Source organism: Xenopus tropicalis, chromosome 3 (assembly GCF_000004195.4).
Source record: "Xenopus tropicalis strain Nigerian chromosome 3, UCB_Xtro_10.0, whole genome shotgun sequence".
Lineage (NCBI taxonomy): Eukaryota > Metazoa > Chordata > Amphibia > Anura > Pipidae > Xenopus > Xenopus tropicalis.
In genome coordinates, this window is record NC_030679.2 from 89,504,111 (window position 1) to 89,517,003 (window position 12,893).

The following is a 12,893-nucleotide window of genomic DNA, read 5'->3' on the forward strand; positions in this document are numbered from 1 at the left end:
ATGAGCGCGGTAAGAAGCGCGGAAAACGTTATGCGCATGCGCTATCTAAGTGTCAGGCCTGTTCCAAAGGAACTGCTAGGCGGGGGGAGCCAATGATCGGTCACTGTGCCTTAGGGGGCGTTACCATCCCGTTTGGAGTACGCGTGCGCAGCATCAATTTGCTGTTGCCAGGCACAACGAAGCGAGAATCTGGGGAGACGTAGTTAATTGTAAGTGTGTTTGTTTTATTTATTTATGTAATTTCTGTATTTATTGTGATTCACTCACCTTTATCGCATCATTGTTCGTAGTTTACTGTAGGTACATTGCAATATATAGCAAAGGATAACGGGACATCATACTTGTTGCTTGTCATTGTTTTGTATTTTGTTTGTATACATACAAAAGAAACATTGCCTTTTGTTATTGTCCATCAGTCATTTGCTTCGTGTGCCTGTGACCTTGCTATTTGGTCAGGGCGAACCTGGATCACTTAGGGGGCTTAAACACCTTAACTCTGGAATGCTGAAATACCAACCACTTGCTGCTGTTTTCCATAGGCTACCTTATCCCAGCAACACCAGCTGCCAGTAACCATTGCTAGCTATTGGTGAACCCCAGAGACTGGCCAGACTGGCAAACAGACTGCACTGTTAGGTTCCATGTGATAGGTGGCACCTGTCTAGAACTGAGGTTGCCAAAAGGATCAGATCACAACAATGGTAAAAGCAGGCCAAAGGCACAGGGCAATGCAGTCTTTTCCCCAAAGGGTTTTTTTTTTTAAACCTGCCCAATCAAAATGTGCCCCATTATTGGACAGTTATCGGTCTGGCAGGCCTGTCGGAAAACCCATACGTGGGCCATTAAAGGAACAGTTCAATGTAAAAATTAAACTAGGTTAATAGGCTGTGCAAAATAAAAAAATGTTTTCAATATAGTCACTTAGTCAAAAATGTAGTCTATAAAGTCTGGAGTAAACAGATGTTTAAAGTAATAGCCAGAACACTACTTCCTCCTTTACAGCTCTCTAACCTGTTAAAAGTCAGTAACCAATCAGTTACTGAAAATAAAACATAATGGCTAAAAATGCAATAAAATCACTAAAAATGCACCAAAATCACAAAAAATTTAATATAATCAATGAAATAATATACAAAATGTATTTCACAGTGCAGTTAGTGAATACACTATTTGCAATGGCAATAAAAAATTGTGCATTGTGTGTGTGCAAGTATGTGTGGGTGCTGTGAATGGGTAAAAGCCCCTTGATGCCCCAAAAATGTAAGTGTGTATTAGGATAAAAAGTGTGTGTTTGTGTGTGTATGTGACACTAACCCAGGACAACCAGGCTGGAAATCCAGAGGAGGTGGCAGAAGGAACCCCGGAACCAAAGGAGGCTGTTTCCCTTCTTCATCCAGTGGGCTGTCTCACTAGGGGGGCTCCAGGAAGTGTAGGCAGCAGCAGGCAAATAATTGCCATGTGTCTGCTGTTGCCTTGGGACCCCCCTGGGCGATCGTGCCCAAGTGCCATCTTATTTATCACCTCTGCTCGTTGCAAAGGGGCTGGGGAACGAGTGGAGAGTGAAGGAGCGGCTTTAAAAACCACTCCTTCGCTGCCAGACCTGGAAGTTCAGCAGAACGTAGAATGTAGATCTGTGGCACCTAGGCACTTTTATCCACAGAACATAGATTTTACATTCTGTGCCACTTAAAGAATTAAATAAACACAATAGGATTGGTTTCCCTCCAATAAGGATTAATTATATCTTAGGTGGGATCAAGTACAAGGTACTGTTTTATTATTACAGAGAAAAAGGAAATCATTTTTTAAAATGTGAATTATTTAATTATAATTGAATCAATTGGAGATGTCCTTTCCATAATTTGGAGCTTTCTGGATAAGGGCTCCAATACCAGTATTTCTAAAACACAGTAACATCAGCAGGAACATGCATGGGGAGGTAACAACTTGACTGAGGCAAAACTGTTCTTTATTCTTCCTGGGAAAGGTTGGTGCATTAAAAATTGAGAAATCAGTGAAGATTGGTCCATTTGGGACTTTTGCATCTACATCTTTGATGTGTGCTATAGATCATAGGGAAGGAGTGTGTGACATGAAGGTCTGTTATCTCCCCTATATGCCATGAAACATATCTATAACCTTCATCAAAAGGAGCTTAAGCCCCAAAAATCTGAATACCTCTACTCTTCATAATCGGTGATTGCGCCTCTTTTGTGTACTACATAACTTTAAGAATCCTTATTTTGGCTAGGATGAAGACCATCAAAGAGTGCTGACAGGAACCTATTTTGTATTATTAATGTAAAGGAAGCGCTGATACTCAGGACTCTCAGCATGGCTGGAGATGGGTGTGAAGTCTCTGACCTTGACCAAGATAAATATGATTCTGCTGAAAATGTCAAGATTATCTGCCTTGGTGACAGTGCTGTGGGGAAATCAAAGTGAGTGCCTGAGACCATTTTAGTTCTGATTACATACCAAGGCATTGTCTGAAAATCATTTTTTAGATACAAATATAAATACATTCGTTTTAAAGGAAGTTATGTTATATATACTTTGCATAATAACTCATACACCACATCCTCCTATTTACTTAAATGTCAAACATATAAAAGTGTGAATACTAGGCATTTTCAGCCTTGATTTACATGATTTACTTTGGCTAAAAGTAGCTCTAAAGTGGCTGTGATTTCTCTACAGGAATTGCAGCAAAGCACATTGTAATTTTTGTAAGCTTGTAGGAAGATGTCACCAGTACAGAGATCACAGTAAGGGAGCTGGCAATGCAACATGGCACTCTGGGGAAGGTGTCTGTCATACTTATATATTGCTTGAACCATCAAGAAGAAAATGTATGATTTTTTTTTCTTATAGGTTGATGGAACGCTTTCTAATGGATGGATTGTATCCTTTTTGAGTCATTTTTATGGCTGCATCATTTTCACGACCCCTTTGTTTTGGAATCCAGATTATACTACGATGAGATAAGTGTACTAAATGGATATGGTTAAATTAACACATCATTTTACACTGGAGTAGTAATCCATAGAAACCAGTCAATAGCTTGTTCTGATTGGTTAGTTACAGTAAAGATTAAAATCTGCTAATTTGGCAGGGTTGCCAAATGACATGTGTCTGATTTGGCAATCCACATTCTGGGCCAAAGCAATTTGATGAAACTGCAGGCCTCTGGAGAACTGTTGGACAAGGACCACACCAGCATGCCAGTGCAGTCCTTTCTGACTGGGATTTTAGCCAATTATAATTCAGGCTGACTATCTTGGGGCTCCAATACATTGGAAGCTGACAACTTTATCTGTTGGTATTATATAAAGTAATACTGATACTAGTATGGGAGCTTTTATCCAGAATGCTTGGGACCCAGTGTCTTTGGATAAGGGGTCTTTCTGTAATTTTAAGCCTATTAAAAACTTAATAGTTAAACCAAATAGTATTGTTTTGTCTCCAATAAGGCTTTCTGGAACTTTTTCCTTTTTTTGTCTAGTATAAAAACTTCCATGTATAAATAAAACATTTCATGGTGCAAAATTTTGATAAAATCTGAACCATCTACGAGAATTTCTTACTTAACTTTATAGCCATCCACAGCAGCTCTCTACGTTTGCTCTGACACTTTATAAGTATTCCACATGTGTTGATGGAAACACCGTTCTAGTAGGTAAGTGTCTGTACACATAACTAACAGCTCTGAAAATCTTGGTGGTTTCCAGCAGATTATGGAGTACAGACTGATTATTAAGTTCAGTTCTAAAGGAACTGCAACTGTGGTTAGCCATGTTGTTACTAAATATTGTAGTATGTGGCACTTATATCCACCTGTAAACCCTATGCAACCTTTAGGCCCTTTATCAAGGATAACAAATAGTGACTTATGCAAAGCTTAAATACCCATAACTCCTGTGAAAATGGTGCCAAAGTGAGATCAAACAACCAATTAATTTATGCCTCAATAGAGTTAATTTAAATGTGCAAAACATCAAACATCTTAAGGTGCATTTCACTAATCTATCCACATGGTGTCGCTCACATAGCTATTCAAGAAAGTGACAGTGCAACCTATTATGTTGCTACATCAAACATGTTGTAGTTACTATGCAATTCACCAGTCTGTCCACTTGGTGTCGCCCACATAATCATCCAACAAAACTGATGATGCATTCTATCATGTTGCTATATGAAACGTGTCCTTGTAACTGTGCATTTTTCCATTCCAAGATACCCATTGCTTTATATAATATAAAAACTCAACATTAAATGCTATTAAAAACACATTGCTATGGGGCCCATCTGAATACAAAAATAATTTTCGTTATTCATTCAAAGCTTTCCTTTGGCCAGGTTGGAGCTGCAGAGTGCCATTGAGTCCTAAGGGAGGCTTCCAAAAACGCACAGAAGGTTCAAAGTCAGAAAGTCTTTCACGCCTTTTCCGAATGTTCGGATATGAAAATTTCGGAACTTTCAGATCGTATCACAATATTTCCGTACGACCACGATTCGATCCGAATTTTTCAGATTTAATACGATTTTTTACCACTCTGATTTTTTAAAGTCAGCCCCAAAGTGTTCCAGTGTAAAATTTAACATTATATCAAAAATTAAGTTGCACATGATACTCATCAGAAAACATTTTTATAAGAATTATAAAAAAAAATATGTAGTGTACTTCACCCATGTATTTCAATTAGAAAGTTAAAAGTTCCATTCAAAAATAAAAGTCCCATGACCTTTGCATTGGACATAATTTAAGACAGTCCATCCTGAAAAATATATAAAAAATAACTTTTATATATAACCATTGTTTTAAAACATACATAAATATTAGGATGTTAGGATATCACAGTTAGAAATCTAAATATGAACTTGTCATAAAGCAAGCCATACTAAATTGTCCATTCAAGCCCCTTGGTGTTTGCATGATTTAATTCATGTTTCTAGTTTCAGCAGTTCCTTTGATAAATCCCCACCTCTTGTCTGTTTATCATTTGATCTGGGGTCCTAAGAGTGTATAGGACCTAGGAAAGAAACCCATCTGATCAGTTATGATGTATGGACATGATATTTTGGAAGTTTTTGTCCACTCATTGTATATTTTGGATGATCACATCCCCACTGCAATCACACTGAAGTTTATTGGCCAGTCAAGTCCTTCCCACTCTTATACAGTTGGGTTAATCTGCCAACCTGGAGGCAAAGGAGTCAAAGATTTCCTAGTCAACGTGGTGACTGATCAATGAGTTTGATGCAATTTGAATACCTATGTGTGTACACAGCACAAGATTCAGCCATATGGGAACTGATCTGTGTTGGTGTGTTCTTTGGTTACACAAACTCAAACTACTGTGGGGCATTATGTCTCAATATGTTAACGTAGCATCATCATCAAGTGTGTTTAAATCTGCAGTGCAGAGATCTGCTCTTAAATAACCAGCCTTATTAATCTTTTTGTTTGACAGTGCTCACAGGAGACTTTGAGGCCTGTTTTATTGCTGTTTTTTATGTATTTAGAAAGCGTCAACATATTCCACTGTGCTGTACAATAAATGGGTGCATACATTAAATATGCAGGTTTACATACAAAACTACCAATAATTAATACAAGAAGTAAAGAGGGCCTTGTCCAAATGCTCTTACTGCAGATAGGAAGCAATATGCCAGGGGTGTTTGTTTCATAACCATTTATTCAATTTAGTTTTACAGTTCTATAGTCCTTTTACTTACTTATCACTAATCAGCTCATAAAATAAAGTTAATAATACAAGAATTTGTCTTTTTCAGATTTCTGGGACACAGCTGGACAAGAAAGATTCCATAGCATGCATGCTTCCTATTATCACAAGGCCCATGCCTGTATAATGGTAATTTGCTAACCTAAACATTTTTTAAATGTTTAAACATGAAACCCTCTACCCAACCCCAGGCATCCTGCCCGCTCCCCATCAGAAGTGTTCATATCTTTGTACCTACTACAAAAATGCAGAGTTGCACAGAATGGTTAAAAGAATCCTCTTGCATCAGTGAAGCTATGCATGCTTAGGGGCCCATTAACAAAACCTCGATTAAGTATTTATGAGATAAAATCGTATTTTTTCGAACTTATCGAACATTTCCACGAAAATGTTAACAGAGAAAGAAAGGTAAAAACTAAGTAAGCTTTATCAGAAAGGTCCATGTAAATACAGCCATAAGCACTCACAGAAACACCTCACTGAGTTCTCTGTCAAAAGATTTGTTGTGTCTGTTTTCCTCTGCTAGAGACATGCAGCTTTCTTTCTGCTCTCTCCTGCTCCCCCTTCCCTCAAGAATGTTAAGAACTCACCCACCCCCAGGAATGTGGATCTGAGCCAATCAGCAGGAAGCTTCCTCATAGTCTTACAAACTGAGCATGTACACTGGTCTGGGTCTCGGTGCAGGAGTGAGGCATTATGGGAAATTTCTTTATACAGCTCAGCGTTTTTTTCTTCCTGTTTGGCTTCTGATCATCTGAACAGGTGAAATATGGGGAGACTTAAGGGCACTATTGAGAGAACTGAAGGTATTCCTGCAGCTTGAGATTAACTCTTTATTAGCCTTTCATTCTCCTTTAGAATTCCACAACTTTTTTGTGGTTTTCATTAACTTCCACGAAAAAGTCATAATGACTACGACCATTTCGGAATTCATTCAAGCTTTGGTATTGTGACTCTTTTCGCCAGGAGTGCCATTGAGGCCTATGGGAGGCTTCCAAAATCATACATTGAAGGTTTCAAAGCCAGAAAGGCTTTTGTGCTGTTTATGAATGTTTGGATGTGAAAATTTTAGAACATCAGAAATTATCATGGTTACTCCAAATTTTTTCCATATCTTGATTTTAAGCCCAAAAACTTCGGACTTGTGAATGGGCCCCTTTGTGTCAGAAATCTGACAAGTATCTGGAGCTACCCAACTCTGAATTTTTACGGGTACAAAGAGAGGGACACTCGACATTAATGGGTGGTCCGTTGAGGGGGCTGATGGAGGGGACTGCAGCTAGGGGAACGGTTTTGTTTGAGTACAAATAAGATTCAGTTCACAGTATGTTTAGTGGCACATAAATGGCCCCTAGTGGGCTGTAATGCAGATTACAGGTAGGTATTATGTTTGGTTGATTCAAATATGTGCATTTGTTGGTTATTTCTGTGCCTTTTAACAGGTATTTGATGTGCAACGCAAGATCACATACAAGAATCTAGGAAAATGGTATCAAGAGTTACGGGAATACCGACCAGAGATCCCATGCATTGTTGTGGCCAATAAGATTGATGGTGAGTCTTTAGTATGCTTATTATACAGCAAATATTAGCTGTTACAGTGTATGTGTGTCTGTGTATATATATATATATATATATATATATATATATAATGTATGTATGTATTCCAACCGAGTCGCACTCCAAGTAGATAAAACTTAGCTTTTATTGAAGCTCAGATTAAACACAATCCAAATATGAAAAACATCCGTGTAAAACTTAGTCCAATAAAATAGCAGTCAGCACGCAACGTTTCGGGGATACCATATCCCTTTCAAATACCATACCATACCAATACCATATCCCGTGACTGTTCAAAACTCTGTAGTATACATCCGTTGCAAGTTCCGTGTATAAATAAGCACACGGAAGTGACATATATATATTTTGGCTGGTGTAACAGCCGAAACGTCAGTTGTCGTGCTTCTTTAAATAAAGCATTTAAAATGGAACCCTAAGTCCTGCGTGAACGGTACCTCTCTCCAAGACTCTGTATACAACTATTTCTTTGGGACTGCACCCAGGCATTATATATTGGTCTACACGTGAGTGCCGGCTTCCTCTGCATATATATAACATTTTTGGTCAAGATCCTATATTTCGTGAACTGGAATTACAATGCAGGCACACATCTGGATTTCAAACATAGAAATTGGATGACTTAAAGGGACAGTATACACCTTTGCACAATAAATAAGATTTGTGTTAAAAATGCATACTGCTTATTTTTTTAATTAACAAAAAAAATGCATTCTACAATATGGATTTTCTTTTTATTAAGATAATTTTCCATTATAAAACACTTAAGGTGGCCATACATGGGCAGATTTTACCTGCAGATTTGGGTCCTTAAGTCCGACCCGGCAGCTTATCTTCCCAAGTATGGGCACCCCGACGGGCCTGCCTAAAATTGGCCAGACCTCAATCAGGCAGGTTTGATTTTCCCGTCAGATCAGGGACCGCATTGGTTGTTGACGCACTCCTGTGTCCACTGGCCTATGTACCCACTGTTTTAACTCGATCATTTGGCCCTAGGGTCAAATCTTAGGCGGGAATATTGGGAAAAGATCCGCTTGTTCGGTGAGCCGATCTTAATGTGTATGGCCACATTTAAGGCTGATGCCACACGAGGCGTAGGGCTGATATTTTCGGCAAGTGGAGAAACGCTTGGCGAAAATTCAGCCATACGCCTGCTACTTGTGCCTGCACCCGAATTAATGGAATACGCTCTGGTGCAGGCACATGTAGCCGATATACGCATGAAAACGCGTGAGAATGCAAAGTCTCGCGTTTTCATGCGTATATGAAAAAAATGTCAAGCGTTTTTCCGCTTGCCGAAAATATCAGCCTAAGCTGGGCATATATTGAAAGATCTGTTCCTCAAGTTTTTTCCCTGATATGCCCACCTTGAGGTGGGTGGTATCAGGCTAATTTGATCATTTGAACGGGAATGCAGGCTGTTACGTGGAAGATCTCATCTATGAGCCACTATGGTCTTCTTCCTGACAGGTTTTTTAAACTGTTCCCAATCAATATCTGTTGGAGGGCTCCATAACACTTCATGTGTAGCCACCTCAGTAGAGATTGCTTAATTATTTTGCATTTCTTCCATTTTCCTTTTTCTCTCCTTTAATTTGTTTAATTCTTATATTTAATCATTTTTTCCCAGTTGTCTTCTCATCTCTGTTTTATCTTGGGTTATTAGCTACTTTTTATGGAAATTTGTGTCCTTTGCAGGACAATAACTCTCTGCTTTATTAATTCTTTCAGCTGACATCCGTGTGACGCAGAAAGGTTTTAATTTTGGCAAGAAACACAATCTACCATTTTACTTTGTATCAGCTGCTGATGGTACCAATGTGGTTAAGGTAAAGACACACAGAGGAAATTATATAACTGCTGGGGGGAGGTCAGCTTGCACAATATTCTGTGCTTAAGTTGCACATTGACATGGATAACACATAATAAGACTAGTTATTTTGCTAACAAAGTGTGTGTTCCCACTGTTTACTCAGCTCTTCAAAGATGCGATAAAGCTTGCTGTATCCTACAAGCAGAACTCTCAGGATTTTTTGGATGAAGTGATGCGGGAGCTTGAGGTAAGAAAGCTTCACACTCCTTTTCCGCTGAGTATGCAGTCATTTACCAGCCCCTTTTAAAACATGTTTAAAGTGTTCAAAGGTATAGCCTGCATAAGCCCAAATGGTTGTTGTTTAGAGTTGATTGCAGAATCTGCTTTAACTGTGCCTTATCAGGATTTTATCTTCAACTTCATCTTTATTTTTTTTCTTTAGGACAATACTGATGTACTGTAGCATATTTGGTTTAAACTGATATTCATATTGATCACATTATGTGTTGGTGCATGATCATTAGAGAAGTGATAGTTTTGAAAAAAAGTTAAGAAATCAATATTAGGCTTTTCCATTGGATGAACTTTAGGCATATTAAGGTGTACTTATAGATATTTAGATGCAGCTCTCCTGGGATCTCAAAATTGACATCTACAGTCAGTGTGATATGAACAGGATGTAAATCATTTCTCACTCTGCATTGCAGAACTTATAGCAGTATAGAGTGGAACTTTGCTATCTTACAGTCTCAGTGCTCTCAGAAAATATCAACACTGTAAGGCTTATGGTATTGGCACAGGGGCAAATTGGAGCATTTTTTCACCCATATGAGTTTCAGCTTGGTAGGCAGGTGGCAAAGTGCTCAAAATTGCCTTTCCCCAGTGCACCTGCAGGTCAAAAGATTATTGCATGGAAATACTCAAATGTGCAGACACCCCACGTTCAACCTGTATGTGATAGTCCTTAGGTTGAGCACTTTTGTGACACTGCTGAATGGCTGGAATAGTTGCGGTTAGGACCAGGGCCTTGTATATAAGCTGGAATACGTGCAGCATCTCCTTTTAAATGCTGATTATGACACTTTTTCCAGTATAGCTAGAGTTTGGTTTGACATTCTTACAGGCACTTCTCACTGTTTGTGGCAAAAACAGCAAAGGCTTTCATCTTGCCCCAGTACATTAAACATATTTCATACATTATATTTTTATTTGTGGAATCTTCTGTTTTATTGATGTATGAGCTTTGCCTCTTCTGCAACCATAATATAAACTTGCTTTATTGCTTTTATTTTTTTCCCATTGGTTTCACTTAATTTTAATTGTCTTATGTTGGAGAGCAAAATGATATGTTAAACTTTACTGTTTTTACAGAACTTTGAACTAGAAAAGCAAGAGGCAGAAGATCTGTCAGAAAAAGAGGACTTATCAGAAGATGGAGAAAAACCAAAGGCTGTGTAAATACTACTTACCCAGGGTACTATTTTATGACAAGCAGTCTAGAGCTAGGTGCTACTGCTATAAAATGTACCTAATCCTGGTAAAGATATTGCCGACTACAGCTGCTATTTGTATTGTTAGAAAGCAAGAGAATGTAGTTAAGGACCAAAAGAGCAACCTGGATACTTTAAATTATCATTATGTCAAAGTTTTAATCATATATATAGCTTGATCTCTCTGGAACATTTTTAGAACATGATTATATAACAGCCATAATTGATTTTGGTACAGAGTCCCCTGAGACTATAACAGTAGGTGCTCAGATATAGTTTTTGACTTTTAGTTAGGCTTCTCTAACAAGTTGTGTTCCAACTGTATTAACAACAGTGATCAGATGTGAAGTTGTTCTTTTCTCAAGGACACAGCATTTGTAAATATTAAATTATTTTAGAAATCATGAATTCAAATTTCCATCTTTCATCTCTGACTACAGATACATTAAATATACTTCTACTAAACGGACTAGTACCAAATATACTGTTTCAATAAATTTCCATTGTGACACTTTTATATTGCACACTAATTATGCTTTCTGATTCATGTTCTTTCAGTCATTTTCTACATCAGGTTTCACCCAATTAGATATTAGATGCAATTCAGTACCCTTGTGCCAGTTCAGGCACATCTGTCAGTCAGTTAACAAATGTGGAGGAAACATTTTTTGAGTAAAAGTGGTGTTAATACAATCTCCTTATTCACAAACAGAAATCTGCCAAAATACCGACTCAACCCCTAGCTTTAATTGTTTGATGAAAAAAAGACTGTTTATAGACATTTTTGTGAATAGGTTGCTAAAAACGTCAAAAACAGAGAAGAAAAATTACATTTTAAATTACATTTTCTTCTGACATTTATAAAATGGAGTAAAACTCCCTGTAACTCTTCCCCCTGTCCTCAGCTCTGCATTGTTTCCTTCAGTCTCCATTCACCTCTATTTTAGTGGCAGTATAGGGGAGTCAGTAGCATATTTGTGGTGGTTAGCAGCCTATTGTTGGGGTACAAACTCTGTTTTTAGTCCCACCATAGAATAACATAGAATAAATAAGTAAAAACAAAAAATGTGTATTTTATATATAATAGCTTATTGCCAGCATAAAAATAGGTGACAAAAACATGATTTTACCTCACCTTGGCATTATTTTTCTAGTTTTTGCTTAAAATTAATAAATATTAGCATTTTAGGTGAAAAAACATGCATTTTCCAATATTGGCCTTTAAATGAGAAAGAGAATCTCTCTCTGACAGGCAGAATTATTAGTATGAGGCACAGGTACAGCTGTGATGGCAAACTGGCAGGATTAGGAAAAGCGTTGCCAAAATGTCCTGTGACAGACACAATATGGAAACTGTCTGTTTAAAAGATAAATTCACAGAAGTGGAGATAAAGCTTTGTGAATATGGTGGGAAATTCAACAAATCTATCACCACTTTTGTGAAAATAGCATATTATCTGTGACAAATATCTAAGCCTCCACTGCTTCATATCAACAACCTTATGAAAGAACTGGCAAAGCTCCTGTTTCCTATGGTTGGGAAAGTTTGTCTTTACGTGTTACTCTGTCTGTTTTTGTTACCTACTTTATGAGCAGCAGTGCCAGTTGATTTGGCATTTATTGACTAAATGTGACAATTATCTGTGTGCTGGGGGTAATTTAGCTGTTTTCCTGCCGAGTGGAAATTTGATAACTCAGATTTGCTCATTTACCTACTGCAGTGCAAAGTACAGGTATCGGACCCCTTATCCGGAAACCCGTTATCCAGAAAGCTCCAAATTACGGAAAGCCCGTCTCCCATAGACTCCATTATAAGCAAATAATTCAGAATTTTAAAACTGATTTTCTTTTTTTTATGTAGAAATAAAACAGAACCTTGTAACTGATCCCAACTAAGATATAAATAATCCTTATTGGATGCAAAACAATCCTATTGGGTTTAATTCATGTTTTATTAATTTTTTAGTAGACTTAAGGTGTGGAGATCCAAATTATGGAAAGACCCCTTATCCGGAATACCATTGGTCCCGAGCATTCTGGATAATGGGTCCTATACCTGTACCATATCATACATTTTTTAGAGGAAAACGCAGTATTTTTTTAGACTGTAATTGCATCTGCCAGGGTGAGTTGTGCTTGGTGCAGTTGGTGCAGTTGTGGGTCAGTTTTAGTGCAATTATGTACGTTATGCAAATTGGTTCTAAGTGTATACTTTCTGCCCACTGTCAAGGTGGTGGTGGCTCCAAAGCTTACCTGCATCATGTG

At 37.9% G+C, this 12,893-nt stretch overlaps 1 protein-coding gene across 3 annotated transcripts; it reads left to right on the plus strand.

Moving 5' to 3' along the window:
* Positions 1 to 58: 58 nt before the first annotated feature.
* rabl2b (RAB, member of RAS oncogene family like 2B) lies at positions 59 to 11,158 on the plus strand. Of its 3 annotated transcripts, XM_012959242.3 has the most exons (9): positions 59 to 209; positions 2,252 to 2,441; positions 2,875 to 2,904; positions 3,600 to 3,679; positions 5,797 to 5,876; positions 7,190 to 7,301; positions 9,057 to 9,154; positions 9,302 to 9,385; positions 10,510 to 11,158. In XM_012959242.3, the coding sequence occupies exons 2-9, from the start codon at positions 2,335 to 2,337 to the stop codon at positions 10,594 to 10,596; spliced, it is 678 nt and encodes a 225-aa protein (XP_012814696.2). In that variant the 5' UTR covers positions 59 to 209; positions 2,252 to 2,334; the 3' UTR covers positions 10,597 to 11,158.
* Positions 11,159 to 12,893: the final 1,735 nt, after the last annotated feature.

Coding starts and splice junctions, on each gene's coding strand:
- rabl2b (XM_012959242.3), top strand. CDS start 2,335: ATGGCTGGAGATGGGTGTGAAGTCTCTGACCTTGACCAAGATAAATAT. Junction 3,680..5,796: donor TGGAAACACCGTTCTAGTAG/GTAAGTGTCTGT, acceptor TGTCTTTTTCAG/ATTTCTGGGACACAGCTGGA. Junction 9,386..10,509: donor AAGTGATGCGGGAGCTTGAG/GTAAGAAAGCTT, acceptor CTGTTTTTACAG/AACTTTGAACTAGAAAAGCA.